At 44.0% G+C, this 17,014-nt stretch overlaps 1 protein-coding gene across 2 annotated transcripts; it reads left to right on the top strand.

Moving 5' to 3' along the window:
- The first annotated feature begins 210 nt into the window (after positions 1–210).
- DCAF10 (DDB1 and CUL4 associated factor 10) lies at positions 211–17,014 on the top strand. Of its 2 annotated transcripts, none has more exons than XM_075488451.1 (7): positions 211–614; positions 5,102–5,215; positions 10,585–10,782; positions 11,220–11,422; positions 12,265–12,375; positions 13,615–13,760; positions 16,027–17,014. In XM_075488451.1, the coding sequence occupies exons 1-7, from the start codon at positions 316–318 to the stop codon at positions 16,369–16,371; spliced, it is 1,416 nt and encodes a 471-aa protein (XP_075344566.1). In that variant the 5' UTR covers positions 211–315; the 3' UTR covers positions 16,372–17,014. The 2 variants fall into 2 exon arrangements, with proteins under 2 accessions (XP_075344566.1, XP_075344565.1); XM_075488450.1 differs by having other exon boundaries at positions 234–614; positions 16,003–17,014.

Raw genomic sequence — 17,014 nt, 5'->3', positions numbered from 1 at the left:
TGTACGTCCTCTTCACGCCTGGCGGGCTGCGCGGGGTTTGCGGTTCCGTGGGCCCGGGGAGGGCGGGGGAGGACGAAGGGGTAGGTTCTGCCCGGCCTCCGCCTGCGCCCCGCGCCGCTCGGTGCATCCCGGCCGCAGGGGCCGCCCCCGCGGAACGCGGCCTCCGCTCGCGGGGGGCGGCGGTCACGTGGCCCGGGCTGCGTCGCGAGGGGCGGTCACGCGAGAGGGCGGTCACGCGCGGGCGGGGCGGTGAGCGCGCAGGCGCGGGGCCGCCGGCGGAGGGCAGACGGAGGCGCGGCCCGCCCCCGGCGTGCGATGAGCGCGGAGGCCCCCCGGGCGGGGACCGGCTGTGGCGGCCCGGCGGTCCCGGGGCCCGGCTCTCCTGCCGGCATGGAACCGGCGCTGCCGCCCGCCTCCCCGCGGCCGGTGCCGGGGGGCGGCCTGTTCGGGTGGCTGCGCGGGCGCTGCCTGGGCCGCAGCGCCGCCGTGGACCCGGCGCGGGACACCTTCCGCGCCATGACCGGGCTGTATGGCTCCATCCAGCCCGCCGACTCCGTGTACCTCAGCACCCGCACGCACGGCGCCGTCTTCAACCTGGAGTACTCACCCGACGGGTAGGGGCCGCGCGCCGCTCCCGGCTCCCCCTCGGGCTGCGCCGAGCCCGCGCTACCGGCCGCGCCCGGCCAGTCCGCTGCCCCGCGCTCCCCGCGGCCGGCCGGCCCCCGCGGCTGCCTGCCGCCGCTCCCGCTGGCGCCGCGCTGGCCCGCCCAGGCGGGCAGAGCGCAGCCCGCCGTGCCTGCGCCGGAACGGCACCCTGTTGCCCGGCTGCTGCCTGCTGCGGAGCACCTGGCTCGGCTGCGCAGGCTGCGGGAGGGCGCGGCGCGGCGTGCCCCGGCCTGCAGTAGCCGAGCCGGGCGCGGCTGTGCGCGCCGCGGAAGTACCCCCCGGATGGTGGGCAAGGCTGGTGGTCCCCCGCCCCGTTGCTCTCTGCTTGGGGGGCCGCTTTTGTAATGACCCCGAATGCCTGTGGCGGGTGGGCCGTGAGGTCTGAGGTGGCTCAGCTGGAGGAGCATCGAGGCTCAACGCGGGGGAGACAGGGCTTGGCTTGTCAGGCCCAGTCAGGAGGCCCTGGTGCTGTGCGGCGGCTGCACCGCTCCGCGGTTCCTGCCTGCTAGTGACTGCGCGGCCGTCACGTCGTGAACCCGCTGCGGTGTGAGCCGCCTGGTTGGTGTTTCGCTCCAGGCTAGCAGCTGCGTTGCACGCAGAAGGCACAGAACAGCACGGGTGGAGCAGGAGAGCGGTAACAGAGAGGGGTCCCCTGGACGGGGTGCGGTTCCCACTCACCAGAGGTGCTCCCGGCTCCTTTGTGGTTCTTCCTGCGGGACAAGGGGAGATGATAAACTGAGGCACGAGGTTGAGAACAGAGTGGTGGAACCGTTTCTTTAACTCGCAAAAGCAGTCATGTCAGATGTCCTCGGAGAGCTCAGTTTCTGTTTGAAGTGCAGTACTTGTTTATTTATTCATTTAGGGTTCTGTGAATTTTGTGGGTCTGCACTGCCAAATGAGTTTAGAGGTGTCCTGCTGTACACTTGTGTTACAGTGTAGACAAAAGCAAGTGATAGTTGGACTCACTTAGAATAAAAGAAGTCCTGGCACACCAGCTCAAAGCAGAGTGAGTTCAGTTCAGAGATACCTGTATATTGGTATCTTGCAGTATGCTTGTATGTGAAGTTTTCTTGGCAGAAAGACCTTGCAAGCTAGGGTGGTCTCAACAGTGTTTTCAGTTTGGATAGTCAGAATTGAAATCTTTGTTACCCTTGATGGCTAGTCAGCTGTTCTGTTTTCAGTGAGTTTTCATCAGAACAGAATTCTGGTTTCCATGAATATCTGAACTCATGATGATTTTGCCATGGTTGTGCTGTACAGCCAATTTTCAACTCCTTATTTGTTCCTCTGTTTTTCAAAGAGGACAAAGTTAAGCTCCAGAAACTATCAAAACCATTCCCAGGTGACTGTTGCTGGAAAGTAGTTTCTGTTGTAGATCCCCAGCTGAGTGTGCTTAAGGTTCCCCAGGCACAGGGTCCTCTCTGCTGTACGTGGTGCTAAGAGGCCAGGTGGGATCACTTTACTGGCTTAGCTGCAGTGACTAAATTGGAAAAATACCCACATGCGGATGTTCTGTACCGGTGTAGAAAGTCTCAGCTGCAGTAGCAGTACAACTGGGCTGTGGTTTAAGATTATTTGTGCAAGTTTCTGGCAAAAGGTGTAGTTTTGTATTCCTCCCACCTCCCTTGCGCCTGATGCTTGTGAGGCTGCACAATGAGCTAAACCAGGGACCTTCCCTCTCCAAAAATGAACTCAGCAAAAAGGCTCTCATGTCAAAGGGATGCTTCCATGGACCTGGTGCTCCGTGTGGCTGCAGTGCGTGGCCCAGTGGACCACAAGTGGTACTGGGTGTAGGTTAGGACCATGGCACTGAACCTCAGTTGCCTTAATACCAAATGAAATAGCCCAAACCTTGCTCACTTCTGTGTGATTCTCTGCTGGTTAGGCCAAGCTTAGAGCAGTCACAGACTTGCCCTAACCTGTGCTGGCCAGACCCGTCCTGTCCAGTGGAGACTTTTGGTCTTTCTATAGGCTCTCTCAAGGGAGCCGACCACGGTCAGTGGTGCAGCGTTCCTGTTCCTTGCTCCTTCTCTCAGCTTCTGGCTCCTCAAAGCACTGCTCTGGAGATGCGGCGGGAATCTTGCCTTTGGGCTCTGTGTGTGCTGCCAGTTAGGTCTAGCTTGCCTGTGCGGAACTGCTCCTCAAGGGGTCACTTTGCGGACCAAGGGTCACTGGAGTGCGCTGCCCTCTTGCCGTAACGCTGCTGTACTGGTCAGAGTTGTTGCATTGTTGGGGGAACTTCTGAGCTTTCCTGGAGGTCGGCTTCACTAACTTAGCAGGCCAAACTTCACTCTCACTGTCACGCCATTGTACTTAGACCTTTTCAAAATACATGAACCCAGTAAATATTGATACCCTAGGAGATGCTGGTGCACAGCTAGACAGCCTGCCCAAGCTGTGGACAGTTGTTTTCTGTGCCTATTGAGACCCCTGTGAACTCTGCAAATGTGTCTCTGGTGTCATTCACAAAGAATGTGTATCCTAGACAAGGTCTTTGACTATTTTTTTTTTCCTTCTCTGAGAAAAGCTGTAAATGGATACACAGAGGTCTTCATGTGGGGAGGAAAAGGTGCTTTTTTTAAAGGAGGTGTAACATCCTTGAAATTGTAGTTCCTGGAAGTTGTTCTGTTTTTGGCAAGTGAATTAGGTGATACAGTAGGATACTAAATTTTGCTCTAGACTCTTTTGTGTCCTCAGAGTAGTAATGGTAGCGTGGTTTAATGTCTGTTGTGAAATTAATCTCAAAAAACGTGGATAACAACTAGCCATGTTCCCAGCCTGAGTCTCTGCTAATGCCCAATTTAGACTGGTGCCCAGTGCCTTGCTATTGCTGCCTTTGACCATCACCTCCATAACAACTCTACTGCCTTTAGAAAACAACATCTTTTGTCAGAGAACTCTTTTTCTTTGTAGTTAATAGCATGTGATGTCTGATAGCAATGCCCTGACTTCTTGCTATTTTAAAAAGTAAAACTTTTAAATCTAAACTTTATAATACAAGCTTTTAGTGAAAAAATTATTCAGTTGCAGAAAGGCTAGATATTTTAAATAAACCTTTGAATCGGTCTTACTTCTGCCTTTAGCATTTACTGGCTTATGCTATTCTGATGTAGAAAAATGCAGGCAGTCAGCAGAGCTGCTTGAGCAGTCTGATTACTGAGGAATGGTCCTATCTTTTAGAGTTTGGTTTAAAAATTCTGCTCCTTAATATTCAGTCTGAATGTCATCTTCATGCTGCTTTTGGGTGGATGCCAAACTAAATAGCCATTGAAGTCAGTGTTGCGGGAGGAGATGAGGAAATAGTATGTATTTACCCTGAAGAAGTTGGTGCACTTGCACTTCAGGACTGGCTGCCTGTTAGGAAGTGATAGTGTAGCTGGGGTAACATCTGTAAAGGTCTTAGGGAATATTGTTGTAGTTGATAAGGGAGGGAGATTGGAGGGGGTTGTTGTGATATGTTGTCCTCTTTAATGAGGGTTAGTGGAGTGACAGTGTAAAAGGTGGCTCGCAGCTGGTTGGTTCACATGTGTGAGCAGGCTGCCAGCACTCGACATAGGCTGCGCTTCCTTTCCCAGTACAGCCTCTGTCAGACCCTTGCATTTTACAGAGCTCTTCAGCTGATAATCTGACACCCTGAAAAGCAAACTACGGTGTCTTAGAACCCCCCAAAAAGTGTTGCCAGTGAATGGACAGAGGGGGACCATGACATCAGCACAGTTGTATGGGAAATCTGCAGTAGAATTTGAGAGTAGATGCCTTTTCACTTACTCTTGGGTGCTGTTGTCTTTTTTTTTTTTTTCTCTTTCCTGCAACATTAAGCAAATATCCTCACATGAACAAAGCAGCAGGTTTCATGCCAGAGCTTGATTCTTCTTTTTTCCCAGAGAGGAGCCACAGAGTTCATGCACTGCATGGCAGTGATGGGACAAATCACCCTCAAGTAACTTCTAAAAAAAACCACTGATGTAAATACACTTAGCTGTGTGATTTAAATAATGCCATTGTTGGATCTATGAAGTACATAGCCATTATAAAAAAAACACCTTGCATGTTAAAAAAAAAGTGAGTTAAAAGATCATGTGGTCTGCCCAGCAAATGTACCAGCTGTGCATTGATTATGCCAACAGCCAGTTGGGAGAAGAGTCATGGTCTCTTGAAAAGGAGTTAGAGAAGTTAACTTCTCCAGAATAAAACAGCATGCTATTTTCTTCTACATTTTTTGTGTATTAGGTGCTTAACAATAGGCATCTGCAAGAAGGCAATGAAAAAATATAAACACTGCTGCAGATTCTGTGCAGTGAAAACAGAAAGCCAAGCTAAATAATGGTGAAGCTGTGCTTCCGTGATGATAGGGAATGGAGGTTAGCTGTAAGCACACAGATGTCATTTCTTTTACCAAATACAAATGTTTCTGCTTTGCTCTGCTCCCCTGCAGGTCAGTGTTGACTGTTGCTTGTGAACAGACTGAAGTACTGCTTTTTGACCCAATATCTTCAAAGCACATCAAAACTCTTTCTGAAGCTCATGAAGACTGTGTAAATAATATCAGGTAGGTCAGAAGGAGTAAAAGACCTCATATTTTATCTTACCATAGATGCTTTTGTTACGACATCTTGATAAATTTGTGTTACGTGCTTTCTTGGGGAGAGTGGGTTTGTGAAGCCGTTAGGCTGCAGTTTGCTTTGTGCCATTTTCCTTCTCTTCGATACTGGAGGTGGGGAAAGGCTGGAGGAGGAAAAAGGGAAAGAGGAGGAATCTGAAAGTGGTGGTGGTGGTATATAATGGTGGCAGGTGGTTTTGTTGATGGAGGAGATGCAGTTTATAGGAGGGGAAGAGTGTTAAGGTGTTATCACCTGTTTTAACTGGCCTTTGGAATGCCTTGAATGAATGCAGTAAATCAAAGCATAACAAGCAGTGTGTGATTTATGTTTGACGTGCAAGTCTGAGACCGTCACAAGATCAGATATTTCTATGAATATGGCTGGTATTTTGAATCATGAGAGTAATTGCCATAGTTGCATAGAAATTTCCAAACCAAGATTGGCTGCTTTAAAGACAAGTATGATATAGAAAAGCTGGGAAAGTGAAATGGCTTCCACAATTCAACTGAAACTCAGTCTTTATGGTTTAAATCCTTTGCCTGTTTCTCAGGATGAATTGGGAAACAGCAAGCCCAGGAACCTAAATCATCAGTATTTTTGTCAATTAATGTTTTTCCTTTTAAATGCTATTCTTTTTAGCTGTTCTAGGTCTGAGAATAGACTTTAAAATGTGAACTTAAGACACTTTTTAACCTTGTGGGCAATATTGCAGCCTCTCTTCACTCAGATTCTCGAAGCAAAAAAAACCAACCCAAAAACCAAACCCAAACCAAAAAAACTTAAGAAAACTCTAGAAGCAATCTAAGCATTTCCCCTCAAAAGAGCTGAATAAAATGTGGGGTGCCAACGTCTTTATGCATTCTTCAGATAAACTGATGTTTTTCACAAGCTGCCTGTCCTTTTTAGGAGAGACTGAAGTGTTACATCAGTTGGCTGTCTTTCAGAAAAGCTAAAGTAAAAGCTGGGGCTAGCTGACACAAATAGAAGAGGTGATGTCAAGAACATGCTTTTCTGTAAGGAAATAGAGCTTTTCACATGTCTTGCATGCCAGTGGTTGTCCTTTAAATGTGCTTAGTTCTTAGATAAAGGTAGGTGAGAAGTAAAGCCATGTTATCAACATATTGGAAGGCAAATGCAAACTGGAATTGTTTTGATTTTTGCACATCCCTAACTCAGTATTTGATCCTTACATTCAAACTGCTCTTGCTAGGGTTTCAAAGGAGTTAGTCTGGATCATGTTTTACAAAGAGCATTCTGTTGCAGGCTCCTTGACTGGTTGGCTGTCTCTGTTGCAGTCAGCTGTGCTGGTCTTGAAAATTTATCTCATTTCCTGGTTGAGAACAGCATTGAAACTTCCTGCCACACTCTTCTTTTATTCCAAGGATCTCCTTTCTTTCCACTTTGGCTGTCTTTGAGGCTTTGTAAGTCTGTTCTTGGTCCTTAAATGTCTTTTCTCTGTGTAGTTTGATTTACATAAAAATAACTCTCAGATCTATTGTTAATCACCAGACTAAGGTCCTTCCTAGCAACCTGTAGTAAACTTTCTGTTTTCCTTCCAAATGCTTCTTAAAGCTTTATTTTGTCTTTGGAGGATAGTGGCATCTTTTTCTGTGTTTTCCTGCATGCCCCCATTTGTTTGTTGCTATAAACTGAGTTACAAGCAACTTAACTATATTCTGTAATGCATGGTTAGTACAGCATTACCTGGAGTATTGTTTCTTCTTAATGAGCAGAACTCCAGGCACTATACTACTACAGAAATTCCTTGTAATAAGCACCAAAAATAAATACCATTACTGCTGTGTCTTATAGCAGGTGCCCCAGGGGTATGTATGAACAGGGAAGCATGTTGCCCCAGGGGTTTGTATGAACAGGGAAGCATCTCTTCCAGTAGTCTCCCAGTCACTGGGGATTTGTGTGTAATCATCTGAAGCAGACATTTTTTTCCACCTGAATTTGGTCAGGTTTTGAGCTTACTTAAAATTCTCCCATGGCAGAGCTCCATGGCACAAATGTGTTTCAAGGAGTATTTAATAGTGTTTTTAAAACTTGCTAGCTTAGTTTGAGGCCCTCTAGGGTTTTTTTTTTTTCTTAAGTAGGAAGACAAGGAACAACTAATATCTATTTACTTTCTCCATGTCAGTGAGTTTTATGTGCCTGAGTCATACGCACCTTCAATTAGCTGTTTTTCAAGTGAATCCTAGTCTACTTGGTTGTTCCCTGTATGAAAGCTGTTCAATGCTGTTTGTATCTCCCTGTCTATTTCTTCCGAAACCTGTTTGTGGTGGGTGAAGCAGGGTTGCCTATAGCATCCAACATAAAGGCAAATGATGGATTTATACAGGCAAGGGGTCTGCTCTGTTTCACTTTCGCCCTGCAAATCTGAAATGTTGGATGCTTCCATTGTAGTTGGTTATTTTTCGTTGGAGTTGTTGCTGTTTTTACATGATGTAGCCTGGTTCTAAGTCTAAAAGATAAAATGCTGTTTCTAGGGGTAACTTACCACATTTCTCTGTGTAAACCTTTCTTGTCTTAGTATTCATGTGCAGCTACTTCTGGTGTTTTTCAGATAGGTTTTATTTTCCCTTTCACATCAGGTATAGCTTTTTTTCCCAAATGCCTTCATCAGGCATGAATTCCAAACATAAAACAGTATGCTTTGCCCTCCTAAAAGTAAGGGCATGCATCAGTTGCAGTGGGAATGGAATATGATAAACTTTGATCTGTGTAATGCGAACTAAATAATTTTATCCAGTGACTTTCTCAGTGAACCAAATAACTTGTCTAGGTACGCTTTCAAAGTCTTGTCTTCACTTGGTGTTTTTGAAAAGTCTTACATTTGCTTCAGTGACCTCTAGACTCAATTTATTCCATTTATTACCTAGTTATGCATTTTTAGTGCTGATTCCAGCCCTTCTGTCCCCTTCTGTCTGATGGAGTGTTTTTACATCAGATAGTCTTTCCTTCCGTAATCACTTGAAGGTGGTCAAGCTGCCTCATACTACTTCAGGCAGGAGTGATATATACATTTAATTTTGGCTGAAGACCAGAGATTATAATGAAAAAGAATTACCACCTGAGCAGGCTAAGTACTTAACCTGATCAGTGTAGTAATCCAACTAGCATGACCCATATTCTTTTCCACTTTCTTATCTTCTCCCAGTATGACATTAGTGATGAGCCTGTCATCTTTTAAGAAAGCACGGACTCAAGACCTGCTAAGTGCAGAACGTACCTGGTGTGTATGGAGCACTATGCATGTGATATAAATTCACTGCTGCATAGAAGTGTACTGTAGAACTGCAGGTCTGTAAATATGTTGTGAAATACGGAGCAGTAGGCTTGTGCTTCTTGCAGTAGTGTGAGTTAAACAGAATTTCATGTTATATTGTGATTCAAGCTCAAACCACTCAAATCCTCAAATGCACATCTATGTTGAAGGCGTCCATAAATTTGGGTAGCCTCTGCCTCTTGTGCAGGTGCTACTTCCAAAGATGATCTGAAATTCTCATTCTAAACAGTGCTCCGCACTTGCACTTTGATATGCATACCTGCTTTTGTGCATTTGAAAAGCCCAACTTCATGTGCCAGCTTCAAACACATGAACTGTACTGTGGGGAGAGGAAAGGAAGAAATGTGGGAGCAAAAGCCCCTGGCTTTTTGATGGAGACTGTTGAGACTGTCCAGGTGGTACAAAACCTTCCTGGATGCAGGAGGTCTGCATGGCTCCTCCTGACTCCGCAGCTGCAGTGAGCAGTGCTCCTGGGGTGTTGTGGAGCTGGACGGGCTCTGAAGCAAAAGATGGGCAAAGGTGGAATGAAATTAAGGGTCTAGGGAAATGTGCAAACAGTGGCAGTGTTCAGATTTAAATCTAGTACATGTTTCCAAGATAGCAATACTGTGTGTAGTATAAGCCATGTGGTTAGTAAAGCAAGCTATACATTGGACAGTTAATCCGCTGGATTAAGTCTCTTGGAAAAGCACTGTTGTACATCCAGTGTAAAACTACAGGGCCAGCTTTTCAGCGTGCTAAGTGTAGACATGTGGTGTGCCTCAGGCGTCAGTGCAGAACTGTGGCCACATCACGGAGTGGCAGGAGGTCTGGTTGGAAAGGGCCTCTGGAGATCCATCATCTGTAACAGCCTTCTGGTAAGAGCAGGGCTTCGGGTTGCCTCACCAGCACCACGATAAGCCTGCCACCGAGTGTTTCCAGCACAGGCAGTTCCACTGCTGTCTGTGCCAGGCTGGCTAGGCAGGGCGTTTCTGAAAGCAGGTTCCCTTTGATTGACTCCTGTCACAGGCTTTGCAACGAGCGCTGTGTTCTGCCTGTGCCAGTGGAGTCAAGATCTGGTGAGAGCTTTCGGTTGGGACTGGCTACATCGGATGCCGAGTGACCATGGGTGGTACAGAGCAGCATCAGCCCTTGTGGAGGGGGAGGTGTTCAGGCGTTAGCTAAAGGAGGCTTGGACATGACAGGTTTCAGCTGAGCTAGCAGGATGTGCGCCGTACAGAGCAGCAAGGTTTAAAAGCAGTAGGGGGCTTCCAGTAGGAATAACAAAAGGCGATCTTTATATTAAAAACCTCCTTTGAGTGCAGGGAGCTTACGTGTGCAGTGGGGAGGAGAGGAAGATTTACAGAATAGTAGGGGAAGAACAAGGGTGGATATGTGGGTAGAAATGAAGAGAGTAAAGAAGAGCATGGGTTTAATAAATTATGAGCTGATAGGATCTTGTGTAGTCTGAAATGATGGTAGAACTGCTGTGTCTTCTGGTGCTGCCTGCCCATAGTAGCGAAAGGATCTGGCAAAAATGGGGAAGATGAAAGGCATGAATTACAAACAATCTAGGCTATCAGACCTCTGTTGCAGGGACTGCCAAACCAGTTAATGGGAATATCTTGCCAGTGGTCTAAAAGCTGACCAGCCCTAGGATGTTTGTGTCTTATAAAGACTTGGTAAGTTTAAAGCTGAGTATTGTCCAGATGGGTAACTGATTTAGTTACCATAGGGATTCTGTGTGAGCATTTTTTCCATGGGTGGTTTGGTGGTTGTGTGATCTTTATGTGATTCATTAAAAACAAAACAAACTATTGCTATGCTTCTGCAGGTTTACTAGTTTGTTACTACAGATGCACTACTGGTTCATATCCCAACAGTACTGTTTTTTAATGGAACTGTTTTATTGGCAAATAGTCTGCTGTATGTTAATTTTTTTGTGTGGCCACTCTATTTATTTCTGTGTTAGCTTAAATTCCTGCTTAAGAATATTTAAATTAGAAAAGGCACTAAGCAACCACAGTATTTCTCTCCCATTTTCAGGTTTCTAGATAATCGACTGTTTGCGACTTGTTCTGATGACACTACAATAGCACTTTGGGATTTGAGAAAGCTGAACACAAAAGTGTGCACTTTACATGGTCACACCAGCTGGGTTAAGAACATTGAGTACGATACCAATACGAGATTACTAGTAACATCAGGGTTTGATGGAAATGTGATAATCTGGGACACAAACAGGTATGTGGCTGTGTTTGTGCTGTTACGTTTCTAGACCACACAAGGATAGGGTTCTTCTGTACAAGATGGAAAACCTGCTTCCTTGAATGGTGCTATAATGCATTCTTAAATACTGTGATTAGTTTATAGCCCTTATCAAGAACTTGCATCACTTTTATGTGGTAATAGTCCAGTAGCTAAAGAGAGCTTTTCTTGCTGACATGCCAAAAGGTAGCTCTTCCTTTTTGAAAAAAGTTCTGTCTTCATTGTTATGAAAGTAATATGAAAGTGCAACTTCTGCCATTTCATTAAAATCTGATTTAAGTAGGATAAAGACAGTACTCAAAGTTTTTGGATGAACAAGGATGCTTAGCACATCTTGGACTTTTCTGGACATTACTAGGGACTTGAGTCAAAGCTAATTGCAGCCATTTCTTGTGCTTTTTTTCACTGTCCAGGTGCACAGAAGATGGATGTCCCCACAAGAAGTTTTTTCACACCCGTTTTCTTATGCGAATGAGGCTGACACCAGACTGTTCCAAAATGTTGATCTCAACTTCCTCTGGATATCTTCTGATTTTGCATGACCTTGACCTAAACAAGTCTTTAGAGGTTGGCAGCTACCCCATTTTAAGAGCTAGGAGAACTACATCAAGTTCAGGTGAATGCTTGTGGAAAAGTCTGCGGCAGCTTCTGTGTTAGAGGTGTTTTATGGGATGCTCTTAGCTAGCAAAAGAAGACAGATGTGGAGTTGGAAGGGTTCTGCCGAGGAACTCTTCAGCATGGTAGCTGCTCTGTTGTTCAGGGCTCACACACATCTGTACTGTTGGGTGGTATGTTCTGACTCAGCTAAAGTGTCTATGGTGATTTTTTTTGTATCAAGACTTCAGCACTACAGGATATAGTGCCTGTGGAATTTTGTCACCTCGAGCTGGCAGTCTCTAGCATTATTTATCTACTGTCCTTGGTCCTGTAATAAAAGAAACTTAACCCATGTTGGGTGGGCTGACTGTGTGTGAGCTCCAGCAACTACTAATGACTGTTGTGTGGCAGTGTGGTTGCTCTCGACAGCAGACCTGGAAGAATTGTGGGCTCTGAAATGTCACTGCTTACTTCCTCTTGCTTTGTGGCAGTAGCAGAGCAAAATACTGACAGAAACTCTGCCATTTGGGGTGTCAGGATATAAAGGGAGTGGCCTGGGGAAAAAATTCATACCCCAGCTTCTAGTAGTGACAGTGCATGAGAAGGAAGGAATGCAGCTCACCTCTTATTCCCAGTAGAGTTGTTTGTGCTGGCAGTATATTTGTATGAGGCACAAACAGAATGGTAATTTTAGACTATAAACTGAGCTTTGAAAAGTGTTTTCTTAACACTTTTCAAGTGTTAAGTGATGCCTTACTCTTACCCTTTCCTTAACATTTCTAAGGACAATTAAGTGAGGGACATGCATAGTAAGTGGGCTGTGCTTAGCTGTTATGTTCACATGGCTGATGCTGTTTGCAGACATAACGTCATCAGGTTCGTCTGGTCCTCGAGCTGTTGGTTCACCATGTCACCAGAGTGATTCAGGTCCACTGTCTGAGAAACACATGTCACGGTCCTCTCAGCGAGAAGGTAGGAAAAGATTTAAAAAAAAAATAAAAAATCATGCACTTTGACTCATTGTATCCAGAAGAGGCCAGAGTATAATAGTGGAAAAGTACATTTTTCTCTGTGATTTTTAAAAGAAGAGTGTTGCTATGACTTCTATTAAACCAATAAAATATCATTGCACGCCAAAGTCTGGGGATCTAATCAGTTTTTTTTCCAAGAAATCTGATAAGAGCAACAAGATCTTTATTTTATATTAGTACCTTATTGTTGTTACATAGAGGTGCTCCTTTTCCTTGTGTTTTTTCCTTGAACAAAGTTTGTGTGAATGACCTTTAGGGGAAAAAAAAAAAAAAAAAAACCCCAACAAAACAAACAACCCAACAAAAAAAAACAAAAAAAAACCCAAAACAGAGCAGAACATAGCTATGTTTTGCTTTTTGTTTTCCTTAATGATGTGAATATGTATGCAGTTTCTCCCTGAGGAGTCAGTAGCATGGAAAAAAGAGTATGCGAACAGGTCTTAAATGTGGACAGTGTTTTGTGAAGTTCTGATTACAAACTGAGTCCTGCCTATCTACAGAGCTATGAAAACTGATGATCCTGTGATTAGCAGGCTTCCTCTGAATCTGGGATGCACTTTCAGAGAGTCAGCGTGAACTTGGCAAATTGGTGAATGCTTTGTGAATCACATGCAATTTAAAATAAGTATAATGTTAAGTTTTAACTATTCATGGTTGTGAGAGCCTCAGACATACTTCTGAAAGGAGGAGGCTTATCTGGATGCCAGGGCATGATTTACCTGTGAAAAGCTTTCTAGGGGTGAGGGGGAGAACGGAGGCAGGCTGCACACAGCTGAGCAGACTTTGGAAGGAATTTGGAAAGGTCATCATACAAGTTTGAGAACCAGTAGTTCTTAAAAAAAAAAAAAAAAACCCACTCCTTAGACTTTGTTTTAATGATCAAGAATAGCGTATATGTGGAAAGTTAACTCTTAGTTCACCATATGAGGTGATTTAATGTAGGTTTTGGACAGCAAATTTCAAAAAAAAGAAGCTATTTGAAATCAGGACTGAGCCCATTGGTATTAGCTTCAGTTGTTTGTATAACCTCTCTTGATTTATCCTTTCATAAAGGTGAGGTCTTTCTAGCAATCAGATGCAAGTGTCACATGTTTGACGTAGTTTCAGCAGTGGACTGATGAGAGAGGTGAAGATCAATGTATAGACTTCATTGAGACTTACAGTTGATGTCCCCTTCTAGGTGGATCACCTAGAAATAGTTTGGAGGTCTTAACACCAGAGGTTCCTGGAGAAAGAGATCGAGGCAATTGCATTACATCACTACAGCTACATCCAAAAGGGTGGGCTACACTTCTTCGGTGCTCAAGTAATACAGATGACCAGGAGGTAAAACAAATGTTTTTTTTAAAAAATACATTGAGTAAGATGTATCGATCATACAACTATATTGAAATTTCCTTGTTTTGGGGTAAATTTGCATTTGAATAAATTAGTCAGTTATTTCTGCTTACAAATGCATTAATTTTACACCAAGGTGCTTAAATTATTTTTTCCTTTTTTTTAAATGATCTCATATGACTTTGTATCCCACATTCAGTACTCCTTTGCTCAGCTCTTTCACAGAATACATTTTATAATTCACAGCTCTGTTAAAAGTTTTCAAACGGTAGTCGTGCTGCCAAATATATGACTTAAAAATATGTACCTGCCAAAATATAGGAGGCGTGAACTTGGAAAAGACAGAGGATTAGAGAGTTGTGTACTGGTGAACACAGTTTAAGTTGAGCAGAGAAGGTCCCCTGAATTCCTCTAGTGCCTTCGGAATGTTTTCTACCTCCATTGGTGCTCCAAGGATGAAGTGCTCCTGCTGTGCTGATGAATGCTTTCCAGAGGCTGCTTCGACACCGCTGTGAAAAAACATCATGGCATATTTCTGCATCTACTTAAAACTGCCACACCATAGGTCTGAATATGACGAACTCCAGTGATGTTTACATAATGTCAAAGTGCCTTGGTCTCAACTCTCATCCTAAAACTCTGCAACTTAAATATAAAGGGGGTATCAATGATCTTCCTGGTAGAATCCATTTCAAGCCTTTGCTTGAAGTACTAAGTCATAAGACCAGGTACAGCTCATCTGCAACTTGGAGGTTTCACTCCCCTAAATACTGCTTTAAAGAAGTAATGGCAAACTTTAAGGCCAGGTTTGGATTATGTTACCCCACATTCTGTTTGTGAAATGTCACATAATAGCTGCTATATTGCACTGCGACCATGTTTTAAGACAAACAAGCAGTCTGTAATGCACTCAGGAATAATGAAAAAACTTCTTCACAGACTGTATATGCAAGAGCCTGCAGGTTGCATTTGGGAGCACCTGCTTTTGAAGGAGTAACTTCCAGGTTAACACAAGTTCACTTTATAGCCCAGCCAGAGCCTTCAGAACACCTGAATTCCACCAGATGGTCCTCTTGCAAACACTTTTTTTTCCTAGGGTTATTTCAAAATTATTGCTGTGACACTTGTGCAGACCACTCTGTTTTCAAGACACAGAGGTTTTGTATTTGTTTTCCAGAACCACAAAGAATTCTTTGAATACTTGACCAATAATAAACAGTTTAGTTAATTTGATAGCTGATGTAAATTGGGGTTGGTTTGGTTGGGGGGGGGAGTGGGTTGGTTTTTTGTTTGTTTATTGTTGTTTGGTTTTTTTTTTTTAAGCAAGCCATTCTTTGTAATGGTAACCTCTTGTAGATGTGTAGAGGACTGAATAGAAGCTTAACAGATTTGTTATAAATTTTAATGCTGGTTCTGTAAACTTATAATCAAACTGCTATAAAACACAGCATTTTTTGAAAATGCAAATACTATATTGGGTTAGTTGATACTGACAATTGACCTAGTTATAATTTACTGTAGTCCTAGTGTCTGCCTTATTCTCTTCTATCGATATCTAGTAGTGTTTTCCCCTTGTGTTTATTTCAGTAAAATATATGGAAGAGAACAAATAACACTTCTTTTGTCTTGTGGCTGAGATGGAATCTTTCAACATGATATAAACTTTGTCATAGAGCTGTTTTTGCATTTGTCTTGAGACTAGATAATTAGATTACACATTAAAATCCCTGGCTGTTTCACAAGTAACAGGCTGGCTATAGAGCTGTTCATAACACTCCTTCAAAAATCTATTTCCCTGTTGTTTCAGGATTTCTTTCCTTTTGAAGTTAAGGGCACAAAATGCCAATGGTCAATTGTAAATTACAGTAGGCTGAGTTCTACTTTATTGTAGATTTCATTTAAATGTTTACTAAATTAGAGCAGATGCCTGGCCGGAGGGTTAGGCTTTGCTCTTTCCAGATAAAAACTAGATTTAAAAGATTATATCTAGCATCCATTTAATTAAAAAAGCAGCTTTCATGCTAGACAGCTTTTTTGCTTAGACAGTTCAAAGCGGAGGAGATGCCAAGGAACCGGCCTGTTTTCAGTGTTTCGTAGTAGATGCTTATCAAAGAGTAGATAAGCCATAGCATTCCTCATTCCCATGTTACTTAATGTGCAGCAGGAGGGAATGAGTATTTGCAGTGCTTTACTTTTCTTTCAATGTTCCTTTCTCTGCCTCTCCCTTTAGTGGACTTGTGTCTATGAATTCCAGGAAGGAGCCCCTGTGCGCCCTGTCTCGCCTCGTTGTTCCCTGCGATTGACTCATTGCATTGAAGAAGCCAACGTGGGCCGGGGTTACATCAAAGAACTTTGTTTCAGTCCCGATGGCCGGATGATTTCATCCCCGCATGGCTTTGGGATCCGCTTGTTGGGGTTTGATGCACATTGCAGTGAACTTGTCGACTGTTTGCCCAAAGAAGCCAGTCCCCTGAAAGAAATCCGTTCCCTTTACTCTCACAATGACGTGGTACTGACAACAAAGTTTTCTCCAACACACTGTCAGATTGCCTCGGGGTGCCTTAGCGGACGGGTTTCTCTGTATCAGCCAAAGTTCTAGGCACATCTTGCATCAACAGGACCTTCAGATGTTTGTGGTTTTTACTTCAGTTTAGTTGAAGTGTGTTCTTTCTGAAATCTCTAAATCCAGATAAGGTCATAGTTACTATGATCTCTGAACACAACAGTGGAACAAGTTTCCAGCTGAGCACTGTATGCGTTCTCATACTGCATCCACAAGTCTGCTTCCGTGTGCTGTGTTTTCAGCCTTCCAAGAAGACCTCTGCTCCTGCTGATCCTGTGCCATTGAGTCGTTGTTCTGGTTTGTTTGTACCATAATACTTGTTGATAATTTCCTTCAGTGCAACTTGAAGTGGGCTATTTGAAACAAATGTAGAGGGGGCAAGGGTAGCAGTTCAGCCAAAACTCGCCCAGGCTCCCCAGGTACGACACCTCCTTGTTCCAAAGGAGCTGAACTTCCTCACGTATGCTTCCTTGGCCTTTTTTGTTGCTGAAACTACTATACGGTGATACTAGATAATGAGCTGCTTTTGTACACAACTAACACAATTAGTCACTGTCACAAAAAGAAAAGAAAATTTTGTTTTCATTTATATATTAATTTAGTTGTTTGTGATTGCCTAGAAAAATGAGTGAACTTTCTATAATGTTTTGCTGCAGTTAAAACATTTGGTTTTCTGTGA

Source organism: Mycteria americana, chromosome Z, assembly GCF_035582795.1.
Source record: "Mycteria americana isolate JAX WOST 10 ecotype Jacksonville Zoo and Gardens chromosome Z, USCA_MyAme_1.0, whole genome shotgun sequence".
NCBI lineage: Eukaryota > Metazoa > Chordata > Aves > Ciconiiformes > Ciconiidae > Mycteria > Mycteria americana.
The sequence above is the reverse complement of the archived record's forward strand: the minus strand, read 5'-3'. Positions and strand labels throughout refer to the sequence as shown.